We start from the raw sequence: 21,620 nt of genomic DNA on the forward strand, positions 1-21,620 counted from the left end.
TTATCTGTATTCAGTATCTGAGGCTCTGCAACAACGAAGCTCCTCTTGATCTTCCTCCAGCACAGCACAGAAGGCACCAGAAACTCATTTGAGAGGGTTGTCACAGCAAGGATTAAGACTTTTATCTGAAAGCTCTCTACAGCTAGAGGCAAGGAGTCTCCTCTTTTGTAGCCTCTTTGACAGAAATTGGATGAAATACAGCCATTAACTAAGTTAACAAGGATGCACACAATACACAGCTGATAACATTTAGCAGCACCACTTCTTGGGACACCCAGGTGGTGTGACTTAAGTCTAGGAATTGCTGCTTAGGCTAACAGAATTGTTTGCCTAGAGGAACTGAACAGCTTTCATGATTTGTATCTAATTTCCTTTACCCAAGCATTTAATTTTGCTTTCAGTGTAGATTCTTTCTGCTAGAGTTTGAAAAGGTAATTGTGGGCATCCTGAATGTCCAGTGAAACCTTCTCTTTTCAGTTGTAGCATATGCTTACACTTTGCTACATCTGTGTTTTCAGGCTATAGTCCTGTGGTGTATGCTATTTGAGGCTATGACTTACGACAGCAGAGAGTGTCTACAGATTTGGAGCAGTTATCTTTGTAAGCGCCAAAAAAAATTCCTTTCCTCATGTTGTAAATATGTCCCTCAGTAAACCATATACATTACTGTCCTGCTTTCCCATTTTGCAGCAAAACCTTTGCATTTGAGGAGGAAAATTAAATGCTAACTTGATTCCTCCTGCCCTGTGCTTTGGGATGATGGAGGGAACATGGCAAAAGGCTTGATGCTGTCTGTGTGCTTTGCTGGTTTGTCTGGTCTCTTTTCTTTTTACCTCTCATCCAAACTTCCCTGCACATCCACAGCGATCCACCTCCTGTCTTTCTGAAGTGTGTTAGCCAGTTTTATGGATGGACATAGAAACAGAGGGACTCCACAGCCTGTGTTTAGACATTTGGACTAGGAAACCCCTTGGGGTTAAGCAGGAGGAACAGGAGAGAATGGAAATCTTTGTAGCATGGTGGGAAGGGGGAGAGGACACTGAAGGTTGAGGGGCAGATTTAGACTGGAGATTAGAATGAAATTCTTGACAGTGAGGATGGGGAGACACTTGGAAGAGGCTGCCCAGGGAGGCTGTGGCTGCCCCCTCCTTGGAGGTGTTCAAGGCCAGGCTGGGTGAGGCCTTGAGCAGCCTGGGCTAGTGGAAGGTGTCCCTGCCCATGGGGCTACATGATCTGCAAGGTCCCTTCCAACCCAAATCCTAACCCTAATCCAACTGCTGTCCTTACATGCCTCTGGCATAGATCTCCTCTGCATCACTCACACATACAATGGTAGGGGTTGGAAGGGACCTCTGGAGATCAAGTCACCCAAAATGAAAAGAGTGAGTTTGTCTACACATAAAATACCACTTTCTTTATTGCCATCATAGTGGGAAATCCAAATAAAGGAAGACAAAAAACCTCCCACCCAAACCTAGAATCTCTGAAGACTGAGTTTTTGGGATGTTCAGAAGCATTATCTAACATTAATCTCTTTCTCTAGAGCTGTGACAGCTCCACTCTAATTTATCATCTTCACTTTAAATCCTGCAGCTGTTACTCTAAAAGACATTAATGGACACCCTGAGAAGGTATTTCCTGTAAGGCAGCTCCAGAGATGCAAGAGAGAGTTGAGAACATCCAACAGTTGCTGCATCACCCCATGCAGGCAGCAGCTCTGATTGTTGGCTGTCTGTTGTCTTCCACGACAATGGTTCTCCTGGGGTAGGTGTCCACATCCACAAATATGTATCGAACCTCCAGTTGCCCTCTCTCAGGATTCTGGAAAGCAAACAGAAACAGCCTGGGTTTGCTTTTCCCTCTTCAGCAGTGTAAATTCCAGATGAAGCTTGTCAGCTGCCCAGCAATGGCACAAACCTCTTTCACTTCCACGTGGACAGTTCCCCGCTTGCCTGTGTCACAGCCCTCGATGTAGAACTTCAGACGCAGGTACCTGAGCCCATCCTTCACGTACTCCACGTGACTGCAGCCAGCAAAACAAAACCAACCCCAGCCCTTGAGCAGCCTGCTCTAGTGGAGGGGAACTGAATCAAACCCAGCATCGGGGAAAGAACAACCCATGGGCCATGGTAAGTTGGGGGCTGACCTGCTCAAGGGCAGCTCTGGGGAAAGGACCGGGCGGTCCTGGTGGACAACAGGATGGCCATGACCCAGCAATGTGCCCTGGTGGCCAAGAAGGCCAAGGGCATCCTGGGATAGATTAGAAGAGCTGTGGTGAGTAGGTCAAGAGAGGTTCTGCCCCTCTGCTCTCCCCTGGTGAGACCACATCTGGAATACTGTGTCCAGTTCTGGGCCCCTCAGGTCAAGCAGGGCCTCCAGCAAACTAGTTGGGAGAGTCCAGCACAGAACCAGCCACAAAGCTGCTGCAGGCAGTGGAACATCTGCCTGTGAGGACAGGCTGAGTGAGCTTGGGGCTCTGGAGCTTGGAGCAGAGGAACCTGAGGGGTGACTTCATTCTTGTTGATGAAGATGTGCAGGGATGGAGCCAGGCTCTGCTCAGGGATGTCCAAGGACAGGACAAGGGGCACTGGGGGCAAGCTGGAGCAGAGAAGGTGCCACACGAACAGAAGGAAAAACTTGTCACTGTGAGGGTGCTGGAGGCCTGGGGCAGGCTGCCCAGAGAGGTTGTGGAGTCTCCTTCTCTGGAGGCTTTCCAACCCCAGCTGGATGTGTTCCTGTGTGATCTGCCCTGGGTGACCCTGCTCTGGCAGGGGGGTTGGACTGGATGATCTTTAAGGTCCCTTCCAACCCAAAGCATTCTATGAAGCCATGAATCTCACTTCAGCTTGCTATGCTGTGACCCAAAATGCCTTTGCTGAGCACAAACCAGTGTCTGTATGGGGCAAAAGCCAAAGAGCACCTGACAAGCTGTCGTCTTCCTCTTCTTGTTGCCTCCCCATAACCCTTGATAGATTCACCAAAGACAGCAACTACCTACAAGAGAAAAGAGATTTTCAGCTGTCAGAAGGTATCATACATTCCAACGTCATCTCTTATCCCTGCTATGACTGCATTTGCTGACATCTGAATCTCTCCTCTTGCTGTGTATTTTATACCTTACTGACCCTGAAAAGGAAAAAAAAATGGCAGGAAATATTTGCTCACGTCCCCTCCAGGAGAATGTGTTCGAAGTTTAAATTGCAAATACACTCCACTTTGGCTGAAAAGAGCAGTAAGAAATTCTATTATATTAAGAAATTCTGGTTTTTGTAGATTCACAGAATGATTTGGGTTGGAAGAGACCTTAAAGATCATGCAATTCCAACTCCCCTGCCATGGGCAGGGACATGTCCCATTAGCCAAGGTTGCTCAAGGCCTTATCCCATTAATCTTTTCAATTAAAGTCAGATCAAATTAACCCACTTTTAAACTCACTCTAAAAGTTGGTTAGAAAGGGAGAGCGATTTTCAGGCTGGAGAAGAGCAGGATCCAGGGAGACTTCAGAGCAGCCTTCCAGTACCTGAAAGGGGTCTACTGGAAAGCTGGGGAGGCAGTTTTGACAGGGGTTTGTAGTGACAGGGAATGGATTGAAGCTTGAGGAGGGCAGATTGAGACTGGAAATGAGGAAGAAATTCTTGACAGTGAGGGTGGTGAGACATTGGAACAGGTTGCCCAGGAAGGCTGTGGCGTCTCCTTCTCTGGAGACCTTCTAAACCCACCTGGATGTGTTCCTGAGTGTCTCCTTCCCTGGGTGAGCCTGCTCTGGCAGGGGGATTGGACTGGATGATCTCTGGAGGTCCCTTCCAACCCCTTACATTTTGTGATTCCTTGGGCAAACTTTTGACTCAAAGAGAGAAAGTAGCCACTGAGAAACATAAGCTTATGACTAAGATTAAAAAACCAACCTCAGGGTGAGATCTGCATTTCTCCAAGGCATCTCCATAGATCTTACTTGGACTAGAAGAAGAGAACAGCTCTTTAAAAATCACATAGAACAAACCACCTGGAACAGAAACAACAGCAAAGGGAATGAAAACTAATCAAGGCCGATGGAATTAATGAAAGGTGTCTTCTGATCAAGAAGAAAATCTAAAAATGTAACCTGTAACACCAATTCCAACAAGCACCACAATGAAATACGTGAAGTCTCTTCCACCTTCTTTCACTGAAACGAGACAGAAACAACACAGGAGTTATTCTTGGACACTCTGCTATTAGTCTGCAGCTCAAGGAACATGTTGGCAGAACAAAAAAATCCAGTAACAGCTTCCAAAATACCTCAGCACTACAAGACAGAGATCATGAGACTGCAGCAGTAATTTTCTGCATGCCTGCTTCCTTACTGTGAGACTGCTGACACCCTGCAACAGGCTACCCAGAGAGGTTGTGGAGTCTCCTTCTCTGGATGCGTCCCTGCGTGATCTGCCTTTGCTGATCCTGTTTTGGCAGGGGGGTTGGCCCCTAGAGGTCCCTACGGTTCTGTGATTGTGTGACTCTATGGGATGACCCCCACTCGCGAATGCCTTGCCTCACCTTTCTGAGCAGCCGACAGCAGAGTTTCCTCTCGCTGATCCCTCTGCACCGACACTTGTTTGCTCTCACCGCCAGCTTTCTCAGCTCGCAGCCCCCCGGCCTGCGTCCCGATGCTCTGCCGCCATCCCGGGCAAGGCCCCGGCCCCAGCAGCGCCCATCCGCTGGGAACGATCCGTCGCCACTCCCGGCAGGCCCGCACCCGCGCAAGAGAGGCGGGGAGCATGCCGGGGACCGGCGAACGTAGCCGAGCTAAGAGGAGAATTGCTGACGCTCGCTGCCGTTGTCCCGGGGCTCCGTCTGGGGAAGACTCAGAGCAGCCTCCCGCCCCGGCAGCGGCTCTGCAGCCGGTGCTTTACGTGGGCAGCCCCCATTACCTTTACCCGCCTCGGCGAACTCCTGAGGGCGAAGGGCAAGGAAGCAACAGCGAGCCCCGGGAGCGGTAGTTCGGCCTCGCTCCCTCTTGCGCTTGCCACTCCGATCGGCTCTCAGCCAGAGAACTACATCGGCCGCCGTGCCCAGCGCCGCGGCCCGCCCGCACGGGGGCCGAGCCCGGGAAACGGGGCGGGAGCAGGCACAGGGCTGTCCGCCGCGCCCTGCCCCTGCCAGCCCTTTTAAAGCTGTTTCTTTTTCATGTGCGGTTATATGTTATCTTGCACGTTTCCGCGAGTGGAGACCGCGCTCCGGATTCTCGGGGACGGTCAGGGGCGCGGAGCGCACCGTAGGGCGAGAGGAGCCAACAGGGTGCCTGTCGGAGGTCCTGCCAGGGGCTCACGGCGGCAGGCACTGCGGTGCGCCCGTGTTTGAACGCTTTCCCTGTGTCCCGCTGCGGGTTGCTTGGACACTCGCCGCCACCGCGGCGGGCAGGAGAACGGTGGCTTGGGCTCATCGCCAGCAGCAGCCTAGCTCGGCAGGGGCTCGCCCCCGGCCCCGCCCGCGCTGGTGCGCTACACACGTGCGGCAGGCTGCAAGCTCTGAGAGAGGTAGCGCCTGTGGAAGCGTCGCCCCGGCGCGGGCACGGGGAGCGCGGCAAGGCGACGGGCCGCGGCTTGTCCCCATGGAACCTGGGCCGCGGCGGGGCCATGGCGGGGCGGCTCAGGCAGACGGAGCGCAGCTGGCCCGTGTGGGTGTCCGGCCGTCGCGGCGCGCCCATGGGGGAGCGGGTCCTGGCGGCGGGCCACACCTGGGGCCGGTTAGGCCGCGGTGCGACCACGCCAAGGAGCGCGGCAGCCTCCCTGTGTGCCGTTGAGGCCGGGCCGCTGCCACTTTCTACCCCTGTGCTTGCCGCCCGTTCGCCTTGGCTCGGCTGTGCTGTCAGGCCGAGGTAAGGGTCTCCCTGCTTGGCCTGAGGAGAGGCTTCCGGGGCGCGGAGCGGGGAGCAGCAGTCTGCCACCACCATCGTCCAGCGGCAGAGTCTGTCAGCCAATTTCCACCCCGTCTGTAGGGAGTGGGTTGGGTTTGTTTCCTTAACTGCCCTGAGAAACCCCTTCCACCCACCTCACTGCTCGGCTTCCCAGCTCCAAACTTGCTCCAGCTCGGGTCTGCTCTGGCAGGGTTGCAGAGGGACTTTTCCTGAGGGTGTCTAGAGACAGGACAAGGGGGAATGGTCTGGAGCTGAGGCAGAGCAGGGTTAGACTGGAGCTGAGGAAGAAGCTCTTCAGTTTGAGGGTGGTGAGACTCTGGAACAGGCTGCCCAGGGAGACTGTGGATGTCTCCTCCCTGGGGGTGTTGAAGGCCAGGCTGGATGAGGCCTTGAGCAGCTGAGTGTAATGGAGAGGTGTCCCTGGGCATGGTGGGGAGGTTGGAGCAGATGAGCTCTGAGGTCCCTTCCAACCTGAGCTATTCTAGGACTCTCTATACTCCAAAATTAGATATTTTTTCCCCTCAACATTGATCAATTGCTTAGAAACCAGAAGATGGATTGAGCAGGTGTTGGAAACCATCACCTACAGGGGGTATGGGGAGCTCTGCCTTGCTCAGTGGCATCAGTGGGCGCAAAGTGTAAGGATTTGGGTCAAGCTGCAACTCTGTCTGAATATTCTGTACTTAATGAGAGCATTTAGAATTAAGCTTACAAATTTCTTACTCTCAGAGCTTGGAGAAACAAAAGGTGTGGCCAGTTGGATTTTCAAGAATATTTGTGTTAGAAATAGTCAAAGTTGGTTTCTTTAGTAAGAGAAAGTAATTAGTGTCCAAATAGCTCTGTATTAATGAGCAATAAAAGCATTGATACTCATCCTGCCTGTTGAACTAGCACTGATCTGCTGAGTTGCTACCTTATCAGGGATAAATCTGAAAGTGAGACTAAAAGTTTGTTTCTGATGGGATTCTGTTGAACAGCTGAAGGAATTTTTCCTGAGCCTTGTCAGTCTCTGAGAAAGTTTCAAGTGTTACTTTATTTGAGATCTTTTAACAGTTTGGCAACGTTGGGTGGCTCAGAAAATGTCTGTGGAATAATGCTGCAAACCAGAAGATGAGGGAGCTGGGGTTGTTCAGCCTGGTGAAGAGAAGCCTACAGACAGACATAAGAGCAGCCTTCCAGTAGCTGAAGGGGGCTACAAGAAGTCTGCAGAGGGACTGTTCCCAAAGGCCTGCAGGGACCGGGGACAGTGGTTTGAAATGAGAGCAGAGCAGGTTGAGATTGGATGTGAGGAGCAAGTTCTGCATTTTGAGGCTTCTGGAACACTGCAGCAGGTTTCCCAGGGAGGTGATTGAGGCCTCATCCCTGGAGATATTCAAGGTGAGGCTGGACAAGGCTGTGAGCAACCTGATCTAGTGGAGGATGTCCATGCTGAGTGCAGGGCAGTTGGACTGGATGCCCTTGGGAGGTCCCTTCTGACCCAAACCATTCTATGATTTTATGATCAGTGACTGATCTGCTGCAGGGGTTTCTCTGGAGCTTGATTATGGTGGCCACGGTGGTGCAGCTGTCTAAGGTTAGCAGATCTCTACTGGCTTCAAACTGATGTGGTGCTGAGGCACTGTTCTGATTGCTGAGAGAAGACACATAGCAGACACTTCTGAGCTGAAATCTGGCATCTCCCTGATGCCAGGTATTTAAGCTTTGTGAGAAGTGTTCAACTCGGTTCCCATGGGATGCATTCCTTGGCTCATGGCTCAATTGAGTTGTGGTGTCCAGCTGTGCACAATGTGTGTGTTTCTTCATTTTGTGATCACCCTGACAGCTTTTCCTTTTGAACAATAGGTCAAGGAGCTTTGCTGCCTGGCCTGGGGATGGTTCTGAAGTTGTATGGGCTGGAGTTGAGAGTCTGTGTTTAAGACCTGCCATGAAACCAGAGCCCAGGTTGAGCATTGAGAGGTGAGTGCATCTTCAGCTCAGCAGGAAGAGTGCTCCCTGTAAGCCATCTTCTGATTGATTGCAGTTACTGTCTTTATACCCTTGAAGATTTCCAGCTAAGAAACTTGGCTAACAGGGCAAGAGAGGGGATTCTGCCCCTTGAATTTGCTCTGCTGAGATCCCACCTCCAACCCAGCCTCCAGTTCTGGTGCCCCCAGCAGAAGGTCACAGAGCTGCTGGAGAGAGTCCAGAGGAGGCCACAAAGATGATCCAAGGGCTGGAGCAGCTCTGCTGAGGGAACTGGGGGTGTTCAGCCTGGAAGAGAGAGACCTTAGAGCTGCATTTCAGTATCTGAAGGGGACCTGCAGAAAGGCTGGGGAGGGACTGTTCAGAAGGGCCTGTGGGGATAGAGTGGGGGGCAATGGTTTGAAACTGGAGCAGGACAGTTTTAGGTTGGACATCAGGAGGAAACTCTGCACAGTGAGGGTGGTGAGACACTGGAACAGGCTGCCCAGGGCTGTGGTTGAGGCCCCATCCCTGGAGACATTCAAGCTCAGCCTTGCTGTGTCCCTGTGCAGCCTGCTCTGGATGGAGGTGTCCCTGCTGACTGCAGGGGGGTTGGCCAAGATGCCCTTTGAGGGTCCCTTCCAGCCTGATGCAATCTGTGAGTAGTGCTTAAAGCAAATGTCTTCTACCAGACAGACATTTCAGAACCCAAACTCTACAAATGAGCTCTTCTCAGGGGCTCTGATTGGTGTGTTTCCAAGCTGAGAAATTTCCATCTCTTTTGTTTTGCTCTGCTTTGGAATGGAAATTCTTTGCTGTTGTGGTTTCTGGGGGGTGCAGACAATCCTAGTGGTCTTTCTTCTTCTCTTCTTTCCCAGCCTGCCACCAGAAATACTAGTAAAGATCTTTTCCTTTCTGGATGCTGAATCCCTGCTGTCCGTGGGCTGTGTGAACAGGAGATTCTATCAGCTGGCCAGTGACAAGTAAGGCAGAGGGAGGCAGAGGTGCCCATCCTGCCTCTGCATTCTGTGACTCTAATTGTCCTCCTCTACCCCCTTTTCAGCTGGATTTGTTGTTGATTTGGTGTTCCTCCTGGTTTTTATTTGCAGTGCCATCTGGCTGACAATCTACTCCTGGTGTTTCAAATCAAAAAGGGCATTTTGGAGAATGGACTCAGGACCAACACAGACTCTTAGCTCAGGCTCTGCTGCTCTGCAGGATAAAAATTGTGACTACTGGAAGGAAAAATACATCTCCAGACAAATAGCTGCTGTCCAAACAAGAATCATTAGATCTGTGGACTCTCTCAGAAGTCCTCTGCCACATAAAAACAAGGAAGCCATGAGGTAAGCAGTGCCTTGGCACAGGAGATGATATAGAGATTCACAGAATGGGTTGGGTTGGAAGGCACCTTAATGATCATCCAGTTCCAACTCCCCTGCCATGGCTGGGGACACCTCCCACCAATCCAGGTTGCTCAAGGCCTCATCCAGCCTGGCCTTGAACACCTCCAGGGAGGGGACATCCACAACCTCCCTGGGCAATCTGGGGAGTTTATCAGCAACTGACACCCCCAAGGCCTTCTCCTCCAGGCTGGTCTCCAGCCTCTCCTTGCCCAGCCTGGGTTTGTGCTTGGCATTGCCCTGACCCAGCTGCAGGACCTTGCACTTTGCCTTACTGAACTTCATGATGTGGACTTGGGCTCACCTCTGCAGCCTGCCCAAGTCTCTCTGCATGGGTCCCTTCCCACCACACAGCCTGGTGTCACCCCCAGACTTGCTGAGGGTACTCTCAGGGACAATGTGCAGAAGATGAAGCAAAGCTGAAGTTTTGTCCCTACAAGTCTGGGGTTTTCTAAATGTCCCTCTCCATTTGCCAACGACAGAGCTGCTGGCTTGAGCTGGATGCTTATCCTGGAGGAGAAGAATGGAAGGGAACACCTAAAGGCAAAGAGAAAAGTGTCATTTCAGGATGCATCTCTTAACATATTTTGGTATGGTATCAACTGGCCATGCTTGGATTTCCTGGCAACACTCAGGCTCTATGGAGTTGTGCCTTTATTTCCTCAGAGCAGGAAGGGGTGAGTTGTAGTAGAGGCTGCTGGAGGGGTTTTGGTGTAGCTGGATGGTGATGGGTCTGTAGGAGTCAGATCTTGGTTAATTCTTTCTTAGAAAGCCTCTCTCTTGTAGGGTTTTGCAAAGCTTGTGTCCTTCACTTCTCTGCTAGAGCTATGTAGAAGCGGTAGATGTAATCCAGCTGTGGGTTAATGGAGCTGCTGGCATGGACTCAGACTCCATGGAAACAGAAGGAAAAACTTTTTCACTGTGAGGGTGCTGGAGGCCTACAGCAGGCTGCCTAGAGAGGTTGTGAATTCTCCTCTGGAGACTTTCCAACCCCACCTGGCTGTGTTCCTGTGGGGCCTGTCTTCCTTTAGGAAGAAGTTCTTCACAGAGAGGGTGATTGCCCACTGGAATGGGCTGCCCAGGGAGGTGGTGGAGTCGCCATCGCTGGAGGTGTTCAAGAGGAGACTGGATGAGGCACTTAGTGCCATGGTCTAGTTGATTGCTTAGGGCTGGGTGATCGGTTGGACTGGATGATCTTGGAGGTCTCTTCTAACCTGGTTGATTCTATGATTCTATGAGTGACCCTGCTCTGGCAGGGGTATTGGATTGGATAATCCCTAGAGGTCCCTTCCAACCCTTAACACTCTGTGATTCTGTGATGGTTTAGGTTGTAAGGGACCTTGAAGATCACCCAGTTCCAACAACCCCCTGCCATGGGCAGGGACACCTCTCACCAGCCCAGGTTGCTCAAGGCCTCATCCAACCTGGCCTTGAACACCTCCAGGGAGGGGACATCCACAACCTCCCTGGGCAACCTGTTCCAGTGTCTCCCCACCCTCACTGTCAAGAATTTCCTGGGTGAATCTGCCCTCCTCCAGCTTCAACCCATTGCTGATGTTCAGGCCTTGTTCAGGAGCTCATGGCTCTGCTGAACGCTTTCAGCACCACATCCGTGTGTGCCTTTGGTGAGGCTTGAGAATTCCAAATGAAATGAGGTTGAACTTTTACATAAATAGGGAGACAAACTCTTACAGCCCCGTTCTGTTTGTTCTCTTCAAAGACCTTGCTATCATTCCCTGATTGCTGAGTACCATCTTGCTGATCTGACAGCACTTGGTGCTGACAAAATTGTCCAGCTCTTCACTCTGAAGCCAGGACTATTAGTAGGCCTTTGGAAGGTAAGATAACATTTGGTGTCGATGCTTCTTTATCACTTAAAAAACACAGATTATTGCACTTTTTCCCTGAGGGAGCTTGAGGCCATTTCCTCTCATCCCATCACTTGTTCCTTGGAGAAGCGCCCAACCCCCACCTGGCTCCAGCCTCCTCTCAGGGAGCCGTAGTGAGCAATGAGGTCTCCCCTCAGCCTCCTCCACACTAAACATCCCCCGTTTCCTCAGTTGCTCCTCACTAGCACTGTTCGTCTGCAGACTTGCTGAGGGTGCCTCAGTCCCCTCACCCAGATCATGGATGAAGGCATTAAAGAGAGTTGGTCCCAGCACTGAGCACTGGGGAACACCACTGGTGACTGAGCACCACCTGGGTTGAACTCCATTCCCAGCACTCTTTGGGCCTGGCCAGCCAGTTCCTCTCTGGGGACAACCTTCTTTGTACATAGTTCCTTACACATGACAATGAGCTTGATGGGAGTCAGCCCTGGTTGACTCTCTTAGGTATTGGGTTTCAAGTGGTCAGTAGGACCTGGAGAAGAACAGTTCAGGGCTGGCTGCTGCTAACTTGCCCTGGCAGAGCTGGATTCCCTCCCTTCTGCCATAGCACAGAAACGCTGTGGTGTGTTCAGTGGATTCTGTGGTGCTGTGAAAAGGCAGTGGCAGCTGTGAGTCAAAGCATAGCATTGTTACAGGCTGGGCAGTGGCTGGCTTGACAGCAGCCCTGAAGAAAAGGACTTGGGGGTGCTGGTGGTTGAGAAGCTCAACATGAGCCACCAGTGTGTGCTTGCAGCCTGGAAAGCCAACCAGATCCTGGGCTGCATCAAGAAGTGTGGCCAGCAGGTTGAGGGAGGTGATTCTCCCCCTCTACTCCACTCTGGTGAGACCCCACCTGGAGCACTGTGTCCAGTTCTGGAGCCCCTATTACAAGAAAGATCTGGAGGTGCTGGAATGTGTCCAGAGAAAGGCCATGAGGGTGATCAGAGGGCTGGAGTACCTCTCCTGTGAGGACAGACTGAAAGAGTTGGGGCTATTCAGTATGGAGCAGAGAAGGCTCTGAGGAGACCTTATTGTGGCCTTCCAGTATCTGAAGGAGGCTACAAGAAAGCTGGGGAGGAACTTTTTAGGGTGTCAGCTAGTGATAGGACTGGGGGGAGTGGAAAAAAAAAACAAAACTGGAAGTGGGTAGATTCAGGTTGGATGTTAGGAAGAAGTTCTTCACCGTGAGGGTGGTGAGACCCTGGAGCAGGTTGCCCAGGGAGGTGGTAGAAGCCTCATCCCTGGAGGTTTTTAAGGCCAGGCTGGATGTGGCTCTGAGCAACCTGATCTAGTGTGAGGTGTCCCTGCCCATGGCAGGGGGGTTGGAATTGGATAATCCTTGAAGTCCCTTCCAACTGTAACAATTCCATGATTCTATGATTATTAACATGATGACAGCAATCTGGCAGGGTGAGAAGCATTTCTCTGTGGATTTGGATGCTCAGAGGACCTTGGGAACAGAAACTAGCTGCAAATGCATCTGCTTGGATTCACTTTTCAGGGCACAAAGGAGATTGCTTTTGTCTCAGCCAGTCTTCATTATCATCAGCTCATGGAGAGAAGCATCTTGGGTTCTGCTGCTCAGTGAGTTTGGATTTCTCCTTTGTGGGCAGTGAAGAACCTTTTGAAGGAAGCTTGGAATTTTGAACTTGGAACTGACTGCTGCTTAGAGGTTTATATTGAAGCAGTAATTAATTATTTTTGCTTAATATAAACACACTGTGAGGGTGGACACTGGAACAGGTTGCCCAGGGAGGTTCTGGATGTTCCCTCCCTGCAGGCCGGGTTGGATGAGGCCTGGAGCAACCTGGGCTAGTGGGAGGTATCTCTGCCCATAAAGCTAAAGGTTTCTGCTAGTTTTTTGCCCTATGGTAACCTCTCCTATGCTAACAATCTCAGTGTAGGGCTGTTTATCTCTTTCTATGAGGTCATTCCCTCTTGCTTAATTCCCTTCTTACTCTTTTCCTGAAGTCCATATGCCCCTCCACCTCATCAGCCTCTACTGGATGATACTGACCCAGAGTATGGACTGCATAGCTACTGTCTACACTTTGATATCCACAGTGGAACCTGTGCCTACATGTGTGGGACATTCAGGAACCTCTTCTGCAGAAAAGGTAGAGTTGCCTGCTTGAAGACCATTCCTGCTGCCGTGTTTTGCCTCACAGCCAATATCTTGGAGGTGTTGCTTTTGATGACAAACTCCTCATGAGCCAACAATGGTAGCTGACAGCCCGGCATCCAGAGCAGGGAGAGCAGCAGCACAGGGAGGGATTCTGCCCCTCTGCTCTGCTGAGACCACACCTGCAGCAGTGCCTCCACTTTTGGGGCCTCCATGACATGAAGGACCTGGAGCTGCTGGAGAGGGTCCAGAGAACGCCACCAAGATGATCAGAGGGCTGGGGAACCTGCCCTGTGGGGACAGGCTGGGAGAGTTGGGATTGTTCAGCCTGGAGAAGGCTCCAGGGAGACCTTAGAGCAGCCTTCCAGTACCTGAAGGGGCTACAGGAGAGCTGGGGAGGCCTTTTTGAGCAATCCTTCCCCAGCCTTCCTGTGGGTCCCCTTCAGATAAGCCCCAAAAACTAAGCAGTAACTTGGGGCTTGCTCCTCAGCCCTTTTTCTGATGCCAGCAGCAGCTGTTTGTGCTGAAGGCAGCAGAGGGCACTGCTAGCCTGAGGGATCTCCCAGCCTGAGCAGCTTTCTGCCATCCCTGTTGTGTTGTTTTAAACTGGGATTTGATGACTCCACGAATTCTTCTTCACACCACAGCCTTGTGCACAGCGTGGAGTGGTGTAGTCCTTGGGATTTCAAATGCTCATGTTGTCAGGTGCCTGAAAAGCTCCAAGCTTGAACTAAAGGAGTACTTTACAGGGGTAAAACTTCAGGGAAATGCTCTCTGTGTATCTTTATTGAGGTGCTGTTCAGGAGTCCTCTTCACACCTTCAAAAACCAACAAACAAGTATTCTGTGCATTGCTCAGAATGTTGGGGTTGAGGTTTGGTTGGCCTTTTTTTAAAAAGTGATTCATAGAACAGTTTGGGTTGGAAAGGACCTTAAAGATCATCCAGTTCCAACTCCTTGCCATGGACAGGGACACCTCACAGTAGCCCAGGCTGCTGAAGGCCTCATCCAACCTGAGTGGCAAGGACAACAAAGCTGGGGAAGCGTCTGGAGAGGAGCAGCTGAGGGACCTGGGGTTGTTCAGCCTAGAGAAAAGGAGGCTGAGGGGAGACCTCATTGCTGTCCTACAGTTTACTGAGAGGAGGCTGGAGCCAGGTGGGGGTTGGTCTCTTCTCCCAAGGAATAAGTGATGAGATGACAGGAAATGGCCTCAGGTTGTGCCAGGGAAGGTTAATTGGGCTTGAGGAACAATTCCTTCTCCTTGAGGGTTGTCCAGGCCTGGCCCAGGGCAGTGGTGGAGTCCCCATCTCTGGAAGGGTTTAAAAGCTGTGGAGATGTGCTGCTGAGAGCTATGGTTTGGTGGTGACCTGGCAGTTAGGGGCTGGGCTGGATGACCTTGAAGGTCTCTTCCAAGCAAAACCACTCTGTGATTCATCTCAAATTATAACTGTACTCCTTGGTTAATTTTCCTTCTCTGAGAGCAGGGAAACAACGAACCTATTAAGAAAGGAGCTGGTGTCATCTAGGAGGGGAGAGGAAGACCTAACAAGGAAATATGGTTGGGTAGTAATAAAATGAAAGCTAATCACCAAGCAGTCTTAATAATCCTGTCCAGAAAACTAGGAAAGTGAGCCTTTGACAAGCTGAAATGGCCCCAGCCAGTGCTGAACAGGGAGGAACTCCTGAGTGTCAGGAAACTGAAGAGATGAAGCAGAGAGAAGACTTGAGGGTTAGTTTGATTAGCACTGTGGTGTAATTAATGCCTTGTTAATTGTTTGCAGGTGAGATTGCAGATGGGTATGTTAAGCTCACAGCTGTCAGCAGTCTGCAGGACAACATGGAGCACTGTCCTTTAGCTACCATCCCTGGCTTGTCCTGGCAGACAGAGGAACTGAAAGGCACTGTGAAGGTCAGTCAGATTTGCTGCTGCTGGAAGGGCTCATCACAAACCACTTGTGTTTGTGCATCCTCAAGATGCTGACTTGTATCTGTGGGAAGGGAAGGGAAAAAAAAAAACCCAACAACAATTTAAATAGTGCTAACGATGTGGTGAAATTTGAGGGGAGGAATCATAGAACTCCCTGGTTGGAAAAGGCCTCAAGATGACTGAGTCCAGCCACAACCCAGCATCTCCCTGCACACAGCCCCCAGACCATGTCCCTGAGCTCCCCTTGAAAACATCTTTGAAGTTTGGTTTACTTCAGCTGACTTTTGAAATCAAAACATGTTTGAAAAATACATGAAAAGGTCAAAAGTTGCTTCAGAGCAAGAGAACCTTTGGAGGCTAAGGGCTGCAGGGTAAGGAAAGGAAGTTTGATCCTGTCTGACTTAGGGTCTGAACTGCATGATAGAGCCATTATAGAATCACAGAGTGGTAGGGGCTGGAAGAGACCACCAGAGATCATCCAGTCCAAGCCCCCTGCAGCATCACCAAAGGCAAGTCACACAGGAACACATCCAGGTGGAATTGGAAGCTCTCCAAAGAAGGAGACTCCACAACCTCTCTGGGCAGCCTGCTCCAGGCCTCCAGCGTCCTCACAGCCAGGAAGTTTCTCTTCATGTTGAGGTGGCACCTATGGTGCTCCAGCTTAATACAGGCCCTTGAGAGACACCACTTACCAGCCATCTCTGTCTGGACCTTGAACAGTTGACGACTACCCTTTGGATGCAATTACCCAGCTAGTTCCTTATCCACTGCACAGACTACCCACGAAATCCACATCTCTCCACCTTATGTAGGGCCTGTGTCAAGAGCTTTACAAAAGTCCAGATAGATGACCTGTAAGGTCTCCCTGGAGCCTTCTCCAGGGTGAACAGCCCCAATTCTTTCAGCCTGTCTTTGTAGAAGAGGTTCTTCAGCCTTCTGATCATCTTTGTGGCCTCCTCTGGACCCTCTCCAGCAGGTGCATGTCTCTCTCTTGTTAGGGGTCCCATATCTGGACACAGCAGTGCAGGTGAGGTCTCATAGTTTTCAATGCCTATAGGTAGGGGTTTTGATCTTTGTGGGATGACTCACATTATTTGTTGCTTTGCAGCAGCCAGTGAAACACCATCAATGATATTTTGGGGTTTTAGCCTTCATCCTCTGAACCTTTGATATTTTTCCTCCAATGGGGGGCAGATCTCCTCATTGTGCCATGGCCAGGAAATATGATCTCTCGTCCTTGTGCCTGTAGGAGTGCTGTGTGCTGGATGTTACCCTCTTGGATGAGAATGGAAAAACCTTCTGGTGTTTCAGTGCCCCAATCTCCATGGAACTGTCTTCCAGGACCTCAAGCTGTTATGACGTCCTGGGTCGCAGCTACAGCACAGAATACTGTGAAGATTCAGAAGGTAGAGTTTGTGTTGAGTTCATCTATGTGAGTGAAAGTAGGCAGTACATTGTAGTCAGCTTTGTGATTTATGTAAGCACCAAGAAGGTGAATGAGTGGTATGGAACTGATTACTAACCTAGCTGGTTCACTGCTGCCTTTGCTTTGATTGATTAATTGATTTAGTTAATCAATAAACAAATATAATAAAGTTTGATGGTTAAAACTAACCACTGACTAATCACTAATTGTGTCACTCCAGAGAAGGAGACTCAACAACCTCTCTGGGCAACATGCTCCAGGCCTCTAGCACTCTCCTCATGGTGAGGTGGAACATCCCAGGTTCCGGCTTGTACCTGTTGTTCCTTGTCCTATCAGTGGGCGCCACCACAAAGAGCCTGGCACCTTCATCCTGACACCCACCTCCCAGGTATTTAGGGACAATGATCCTCTCTCAGCCTTCTCCTCTCGAGACTAAACAGCCCCAGGGCTCTCAGTCTTTGTTCACAGCAGAGATGTTCTGGTCCCTTCCCCATCCTCACAGCTCTCTGTTGGACTCTCTCCAGCAGATCTCTGTTTCTCTTGCACTGGGGAGCCCCAAACTGGACACAGCATTGCAGGTGTGGTCTGAGCAGGACAGAGCAGAGAAGCAGGAGAACCTCCCTAGAGCTGCTTGCCACACTTTTCTCGATGCACCCCAGGATGCCCTTGGTTCTCTTTGCCACAAGGGCATATTGCTGTCCATGCAGAACTTGCTGTCCACCGGTGCTCCAAGGTTTCTCTCCATGGAGCTGCTTTCCATCAGGATGACCCCTAGCCTGTGCTGGTCCCTGGGGTTGTTCCTGCCCTGATACAGGACTTCAGTTGTCCTGAATGAACTTTCTATGACTACTGTGCAATTTCTTCTGCAGAATCAGTCAGCAGCCCCAGAAGCCAAGCTAAACCCTTTCAGACAGGGCTCCTCTCTATCCCACACTCTCTGTTCTGCACCCTGAAAACTCTCCTAGCTGTGAGAACCCTCCCAAGCCTATGGGAGCTTCCTCATAGCAGAAAATCTTTGTCTTGTGAATGTGGGTTTGGTTTAGGAACCAGGAGAGCATGCAGTGAGTTGTGCAGGAGTTGCAGAGAAGCTGGTGCTGGAGATTTTAAACCATGAGTGGCTGGAGTGGTTTGTGTGGAGTTAGGATGTCTGTCCAATTGGCACAGCTGGAAGTAGTTTTTGAAAGAAAAAAACAAATTTTCTGCAGGGTATGGTCGTTTTTCTTCTTCCAAAAGATGATTAAAAACCAGGCCAGGCTGTTTTGATAGGAGAGGAGCAGTCAGTGAAGTGTTTGCCTGGAAAGGAAGTGCCAGGGCTCAGCATGGAGCTGGCTCTGCCTGCTGCAGCTAAATGGGAAATAATCAATTAATAGCCTGCTGCATCCTCATCCCTTACCCCCTGCAGCCTGTGGGAAGGACTCCCTGTGGCAGCAGCAGTTCTGCTGGCTTCAGAGGCGTCAAGCACTGCTCAGAAACAGGAGAACCTTGGCAGTGAAAGGGATGTCTGAGCAGACAGCTCTAGAGTTATTTTAGAATCCCAGAATGGCTCAGGGGGAGATGGCCTCAGAGCTCACCTACTCCAACCCCCTGCCATGCCCAGGGACACCTCTCAGCTGGACTCAGCTGCTGAAGGCCTCATCTAGCCTAGCCTTGAGCATCCCCAGGGCAGCCACAGCCTCCCTTGGGCAGCCTGTTCCACAGTTTTCACCACCCTCATACTGATGTGGTTGAGACCCCATCCCTGGAGACATTCAAACTCAGCCTTGCTGTGTCCCTGTGCAGCCTGCTCTGGTTGGAGGTGTCCCTGCTGCCTGCAGGGGAGTTGAAGAAGATGCCCTTTGAGGGTCCCTCCCAGCCTGATGCAATCTGAGACTGTAAAATGTGGTTTCATTTTTGTAGGGAGACATCTCCAGACAGGGCAGCCCATGGTCACATTCCTGTAACAGCCCCTTTGTGAGAAGGCCTCCTGCAGCTCATCCCTGCTTTAACCACTTGCCCACAGCTGCAGCCTCATCAGGATCAAAGCTGAGCTCTGAATGTGCTCTAACTCTGCTAACAGTATTCTGAGATGACTCCACTTAAATCAGCAGAGCTGCTTGCAGACCCAACATGCTCCTGAGCTGAGCAGGAGCAGCAGGGCTTTGTGTATCTAAGTATTTAGTAGCTTGGATCTGGGAATGAAAACAGGATGGAGGCTCCCAACAGGTTCAAACGTCTTCAATTCAGGAAAAAAAACCCAACCAAACAAGAAAACCCCAGTCCCCCCAGAATCCCCCCAAAAAAGCTGCTGGAGAGAGTCCAGAGGATGATCCAAGGGGGGATGGAGCAGCTCTGCTGTGAGGACAGCCTAAGTGAGCTTGGGGTGTTCAGCCTGGAGAAAAGAAGACTTCTGGGGGACCTAAGAGCTGCCTTCCAGTACCTGAAGGGATCCTGCAGGAAGGCTGCAGAGGGACTTTTCCTGAGGGTGTCCAGAGACAGGACAAGGGGGAATGGTTTGAAGCTGAGGCAGAGCAGGGTTAGACTGGAGCTGAGGAAGAAGTTCTTCAGTTTGAGGATGGTGAGACTCTGGAACAGGCTGCCCAGGGAGACTGTGGATGCCTTCTCCCTGGGGGTGCTGAAGGCCAGTCTGGATGAGGCCTTGAGCAGCTGAGTGTAATGGAGAGGTGTCCCTGGGCATGGTGGGGAGGTTGGAGCAGATGAGCTCAGAGGTCCCTTCCAACGTGAGCCATTCTTGTTAAAGAAGCTTCTCAGCTTGTGATGTGATGCTGCTTACACTTACTGCTGAGGGCTGCTCCAGTCTAGTTTGCCAGGCTGGGGCTGGATCCCGTTTGTTACAGCACTGGTGGATCATAACTGGTGTGAGCTGCTGCTTTATTGCTCTGGATTTAACAGAGGTTATGATGTCAGGGAGCAAAAGGGCTCAGGAATGGGAGGATGAAGACATATGATTCTGTGACTAGGTTAGAAGTGGCAGTATCCCTGTCAGGGTTTCTGTTTCTGCTGCAGAATTACTCACAGGGCAGAGTAGATTTTTTCCCTTTGGAGATTTTTGAGCTGAAGGCTTTTCAGTGGTTCTCATTGCAAACATGGATCACCTTTGGCTGCTAGAAATTTCTGCACAAATTGAAAACTGAAGCAGCTGCTACTGTCACAGCCCTGCTGGAAAGTGTTCTTCTGTTTGGGGTGTTTACCTAGCTGGAGGGGATGGTGGGAACAGATTGGATTGGTAACTGGCTCCAGTGTTCCACTAATATCATGATGCAGAACTTGTTCCTCACATCCAATCTAAATCAGCTCTTCTCATTTCAAACCATTCCCCCTTGTCCTCTCTCTAGACACGCTCAGGAAAAGTCCCTCTGCAGCCTTCCTGGAGGATCACTTCAGGTACTGGAAGGCAGCTCTAAGGTCCTCCTGGAGCCTTCTTTTCTTCACACTGAACACCCCCAGCTCCCTCAGGCTGTCTTCATAGCAGAGCTGCTCCAGTCCTTGGATCATTTTTGTGTCCTCCTCTGGACTCTCTCCAGCAGCTCTAGTTCCTTCTTCTGTTGGGGACACCAGAACTGGAGGCAGGATTGGAGGTGAGGTCTCAGCAGAGCAGAGTCAAGGGGCAGAATCCCTTCTCTTGCCCTGCTGCCCACACTTGCTGCAGCCCAGGCCTTGGTTTGCCTTCTGGGCTGCGTAAAGGCACTGCCCTGGAATGTACCAGAGCAGCCAAATGTTGTAATGGAGCTGGCAGATTTGCTTATTTGTCACTATTTTCAGCTAACAAAAGCAGAATTGCATCTTCTGCATCAAGGTTTCTGTGTGCTCTTACAGTTGTGAGGGCTGGCAGAGGAATTGATGTACTGCCAGAACTGCAGTCAGGACACAAATAGATTCCTGTGTGGGTTGCAGTAGATCTCATGGTGATGTAGCAGCAATTGGTGTGTGTAGGAAGCCTATTTAGTCCCTTCTGAGGGAAAAAACATCCATTGCTGATGGAGACCTTGAGGAGTATTGATGGATCCTTTCTGAACAGGGCCAGGAGTTTCTCTGACCCTGTGTTAGATCCATGGACAGAACTTCAGAGAAAGATGCAGCTTGGCTTTGTTTTGAGCTCTCAGGGATGGCCTGAACTGGCTTCTCTTCACAGCTGCATGTCATGGTGATGTTTTGGCCCTTTAACAGCAGCAAAGGTCTCTGTGGTCAACTACTTGTCTGGATATTTTGGGGGAGAGTGAGGAAAGTATTTGGAGAATCATGATGTTTGGAAAAGACCTTCAAGATTATTAAATCCAGCTGCAACCCAACTGCCATGACCAGTGAAATATGTCATGAAGCACCACAGCTACAGCTTCTTGAACACCTCCAGGGAGGGGGCATCCTCCCACTCCCTGGGCAACCTGTTCCAGTGTCTCACCACCCTCACAGTCAAGAATTTCATCCTTATCTCCAGTCCCAATTTGCCCTCCTCTAGCTTCAATCCATTCCCTCTCATCCTGTCACTCCCAGCCCTTGCCAAAAGTCCCTTCCCAGCTTTCTTGTAGCCCCTTCAGGTCCTGGAAGGCTGCTCTAAGGTCTCCCTGGAGTCGGACAGCCCCAACTCTCTCAGCCCGTCCCCATAGCGGGGAGGTTCTCCAGCCCTCTAATCACCTTGGCTTTGGGAACCCCTTTTCAGGCACACTAACAGCTAATTTATGTTTGAAAATGGATTTGCTTTTTTAGTTACCTTTTATGAGGTGCAGAGACTTTGCCTGTGGCCTTTGAGGGGTTGCTGGCTGATTGAGAACCTCTGAAGAGGCTCAAGATTTGTTCTGCAGAGAGAATTGCCTGAAAAGAGCTGTGAGATTGTGCCAGCAGATAGTGCAGGCAGTAAAAAGATGCCCTGGAGATGGCAGCAAGAAGGCAGCAGTTCTGGGGGTTGTGACTTCTGACAAGGTCTTTGGTTTGTAAGACAAATTAACCTGGGGGGGCCTGACTGAATGGTTTCTTCTATCACAGTAAAAGCTACAACCTGGTCCTGGTGGCTGCAGAAATGACTGGAAGCTGTAACTGCTGCACCACA

General features: G+C 50.8%; 2 protein-coding genes across 2 annotated transcripts; one reads left to right on the top strand and one right to left on the bottom strand.

The window, feature by feature from the left end:
* Positions 1-1,411: 1,411 nt before the first annotated feature.
* On the bottom strand, positions 1,412-4,756 carry TIMM21 (translocase of inner mitochondrial membrane 21). Its single transcript, XM_054381983.1, has 6 exons — positions 4,534-4,756; positions 4,103-4,165; positions 3,906-4,003; positions 2,921-2,994; positions 1,918-2,023; positions 1,412-1,821 (listed from the first exon to the last, which is right to left on the bottom strand). Exons 1-6 carry the CDS (start codon positions 4,754-4,756, stop codon positions 1,696-1,698), a joined length of 690 nt encoding a protein of 229 aa, XP_054237958.1. The 3' UTR covers positions 1,412-1,695.
* A 1,731-nt stretch (positions 4,757-6,487) lies between these two features.
* Positions 6,488-16,675, top strand: FBXO15 (F-box protein 15). The gene is made up of 10 exons (XM_054381984.1): positions 6,488-6,531; positions 7,736-7,849; positions 8,713-8,817; positions 8,944-9,180; positions 9,720-9,914; positions 10,958-11,075; positions 12,607-12,689; positions 13,077-13,222; positions 15,008-15,135; positions 16,403-16,675. The coding sequence occupies exons 1-10, from the start codon at positions 6,488-6,490 to the stop codon at positions 16,673-16,675; spliced, it is 1,443 nt and encodes a 480-aa protein (XP_054237959.1).
* The last annotated feature ends 4,945 nt before the right edge of the window (positions 16,676-21,620 follow it).

Source organism: Indicator indicator, chromosome 6, assembly GCF_027791375.1.
Source record: "Indicator indicator isolate 239-I01 chromosome 6, UM_Iind_1.1, whole genome shotgun sequence".
NCBI lineage: Eukaryota > Metazoa > Chordata > Aves > Piciformes > Indicatoridae > Indicator > Indicator indicator.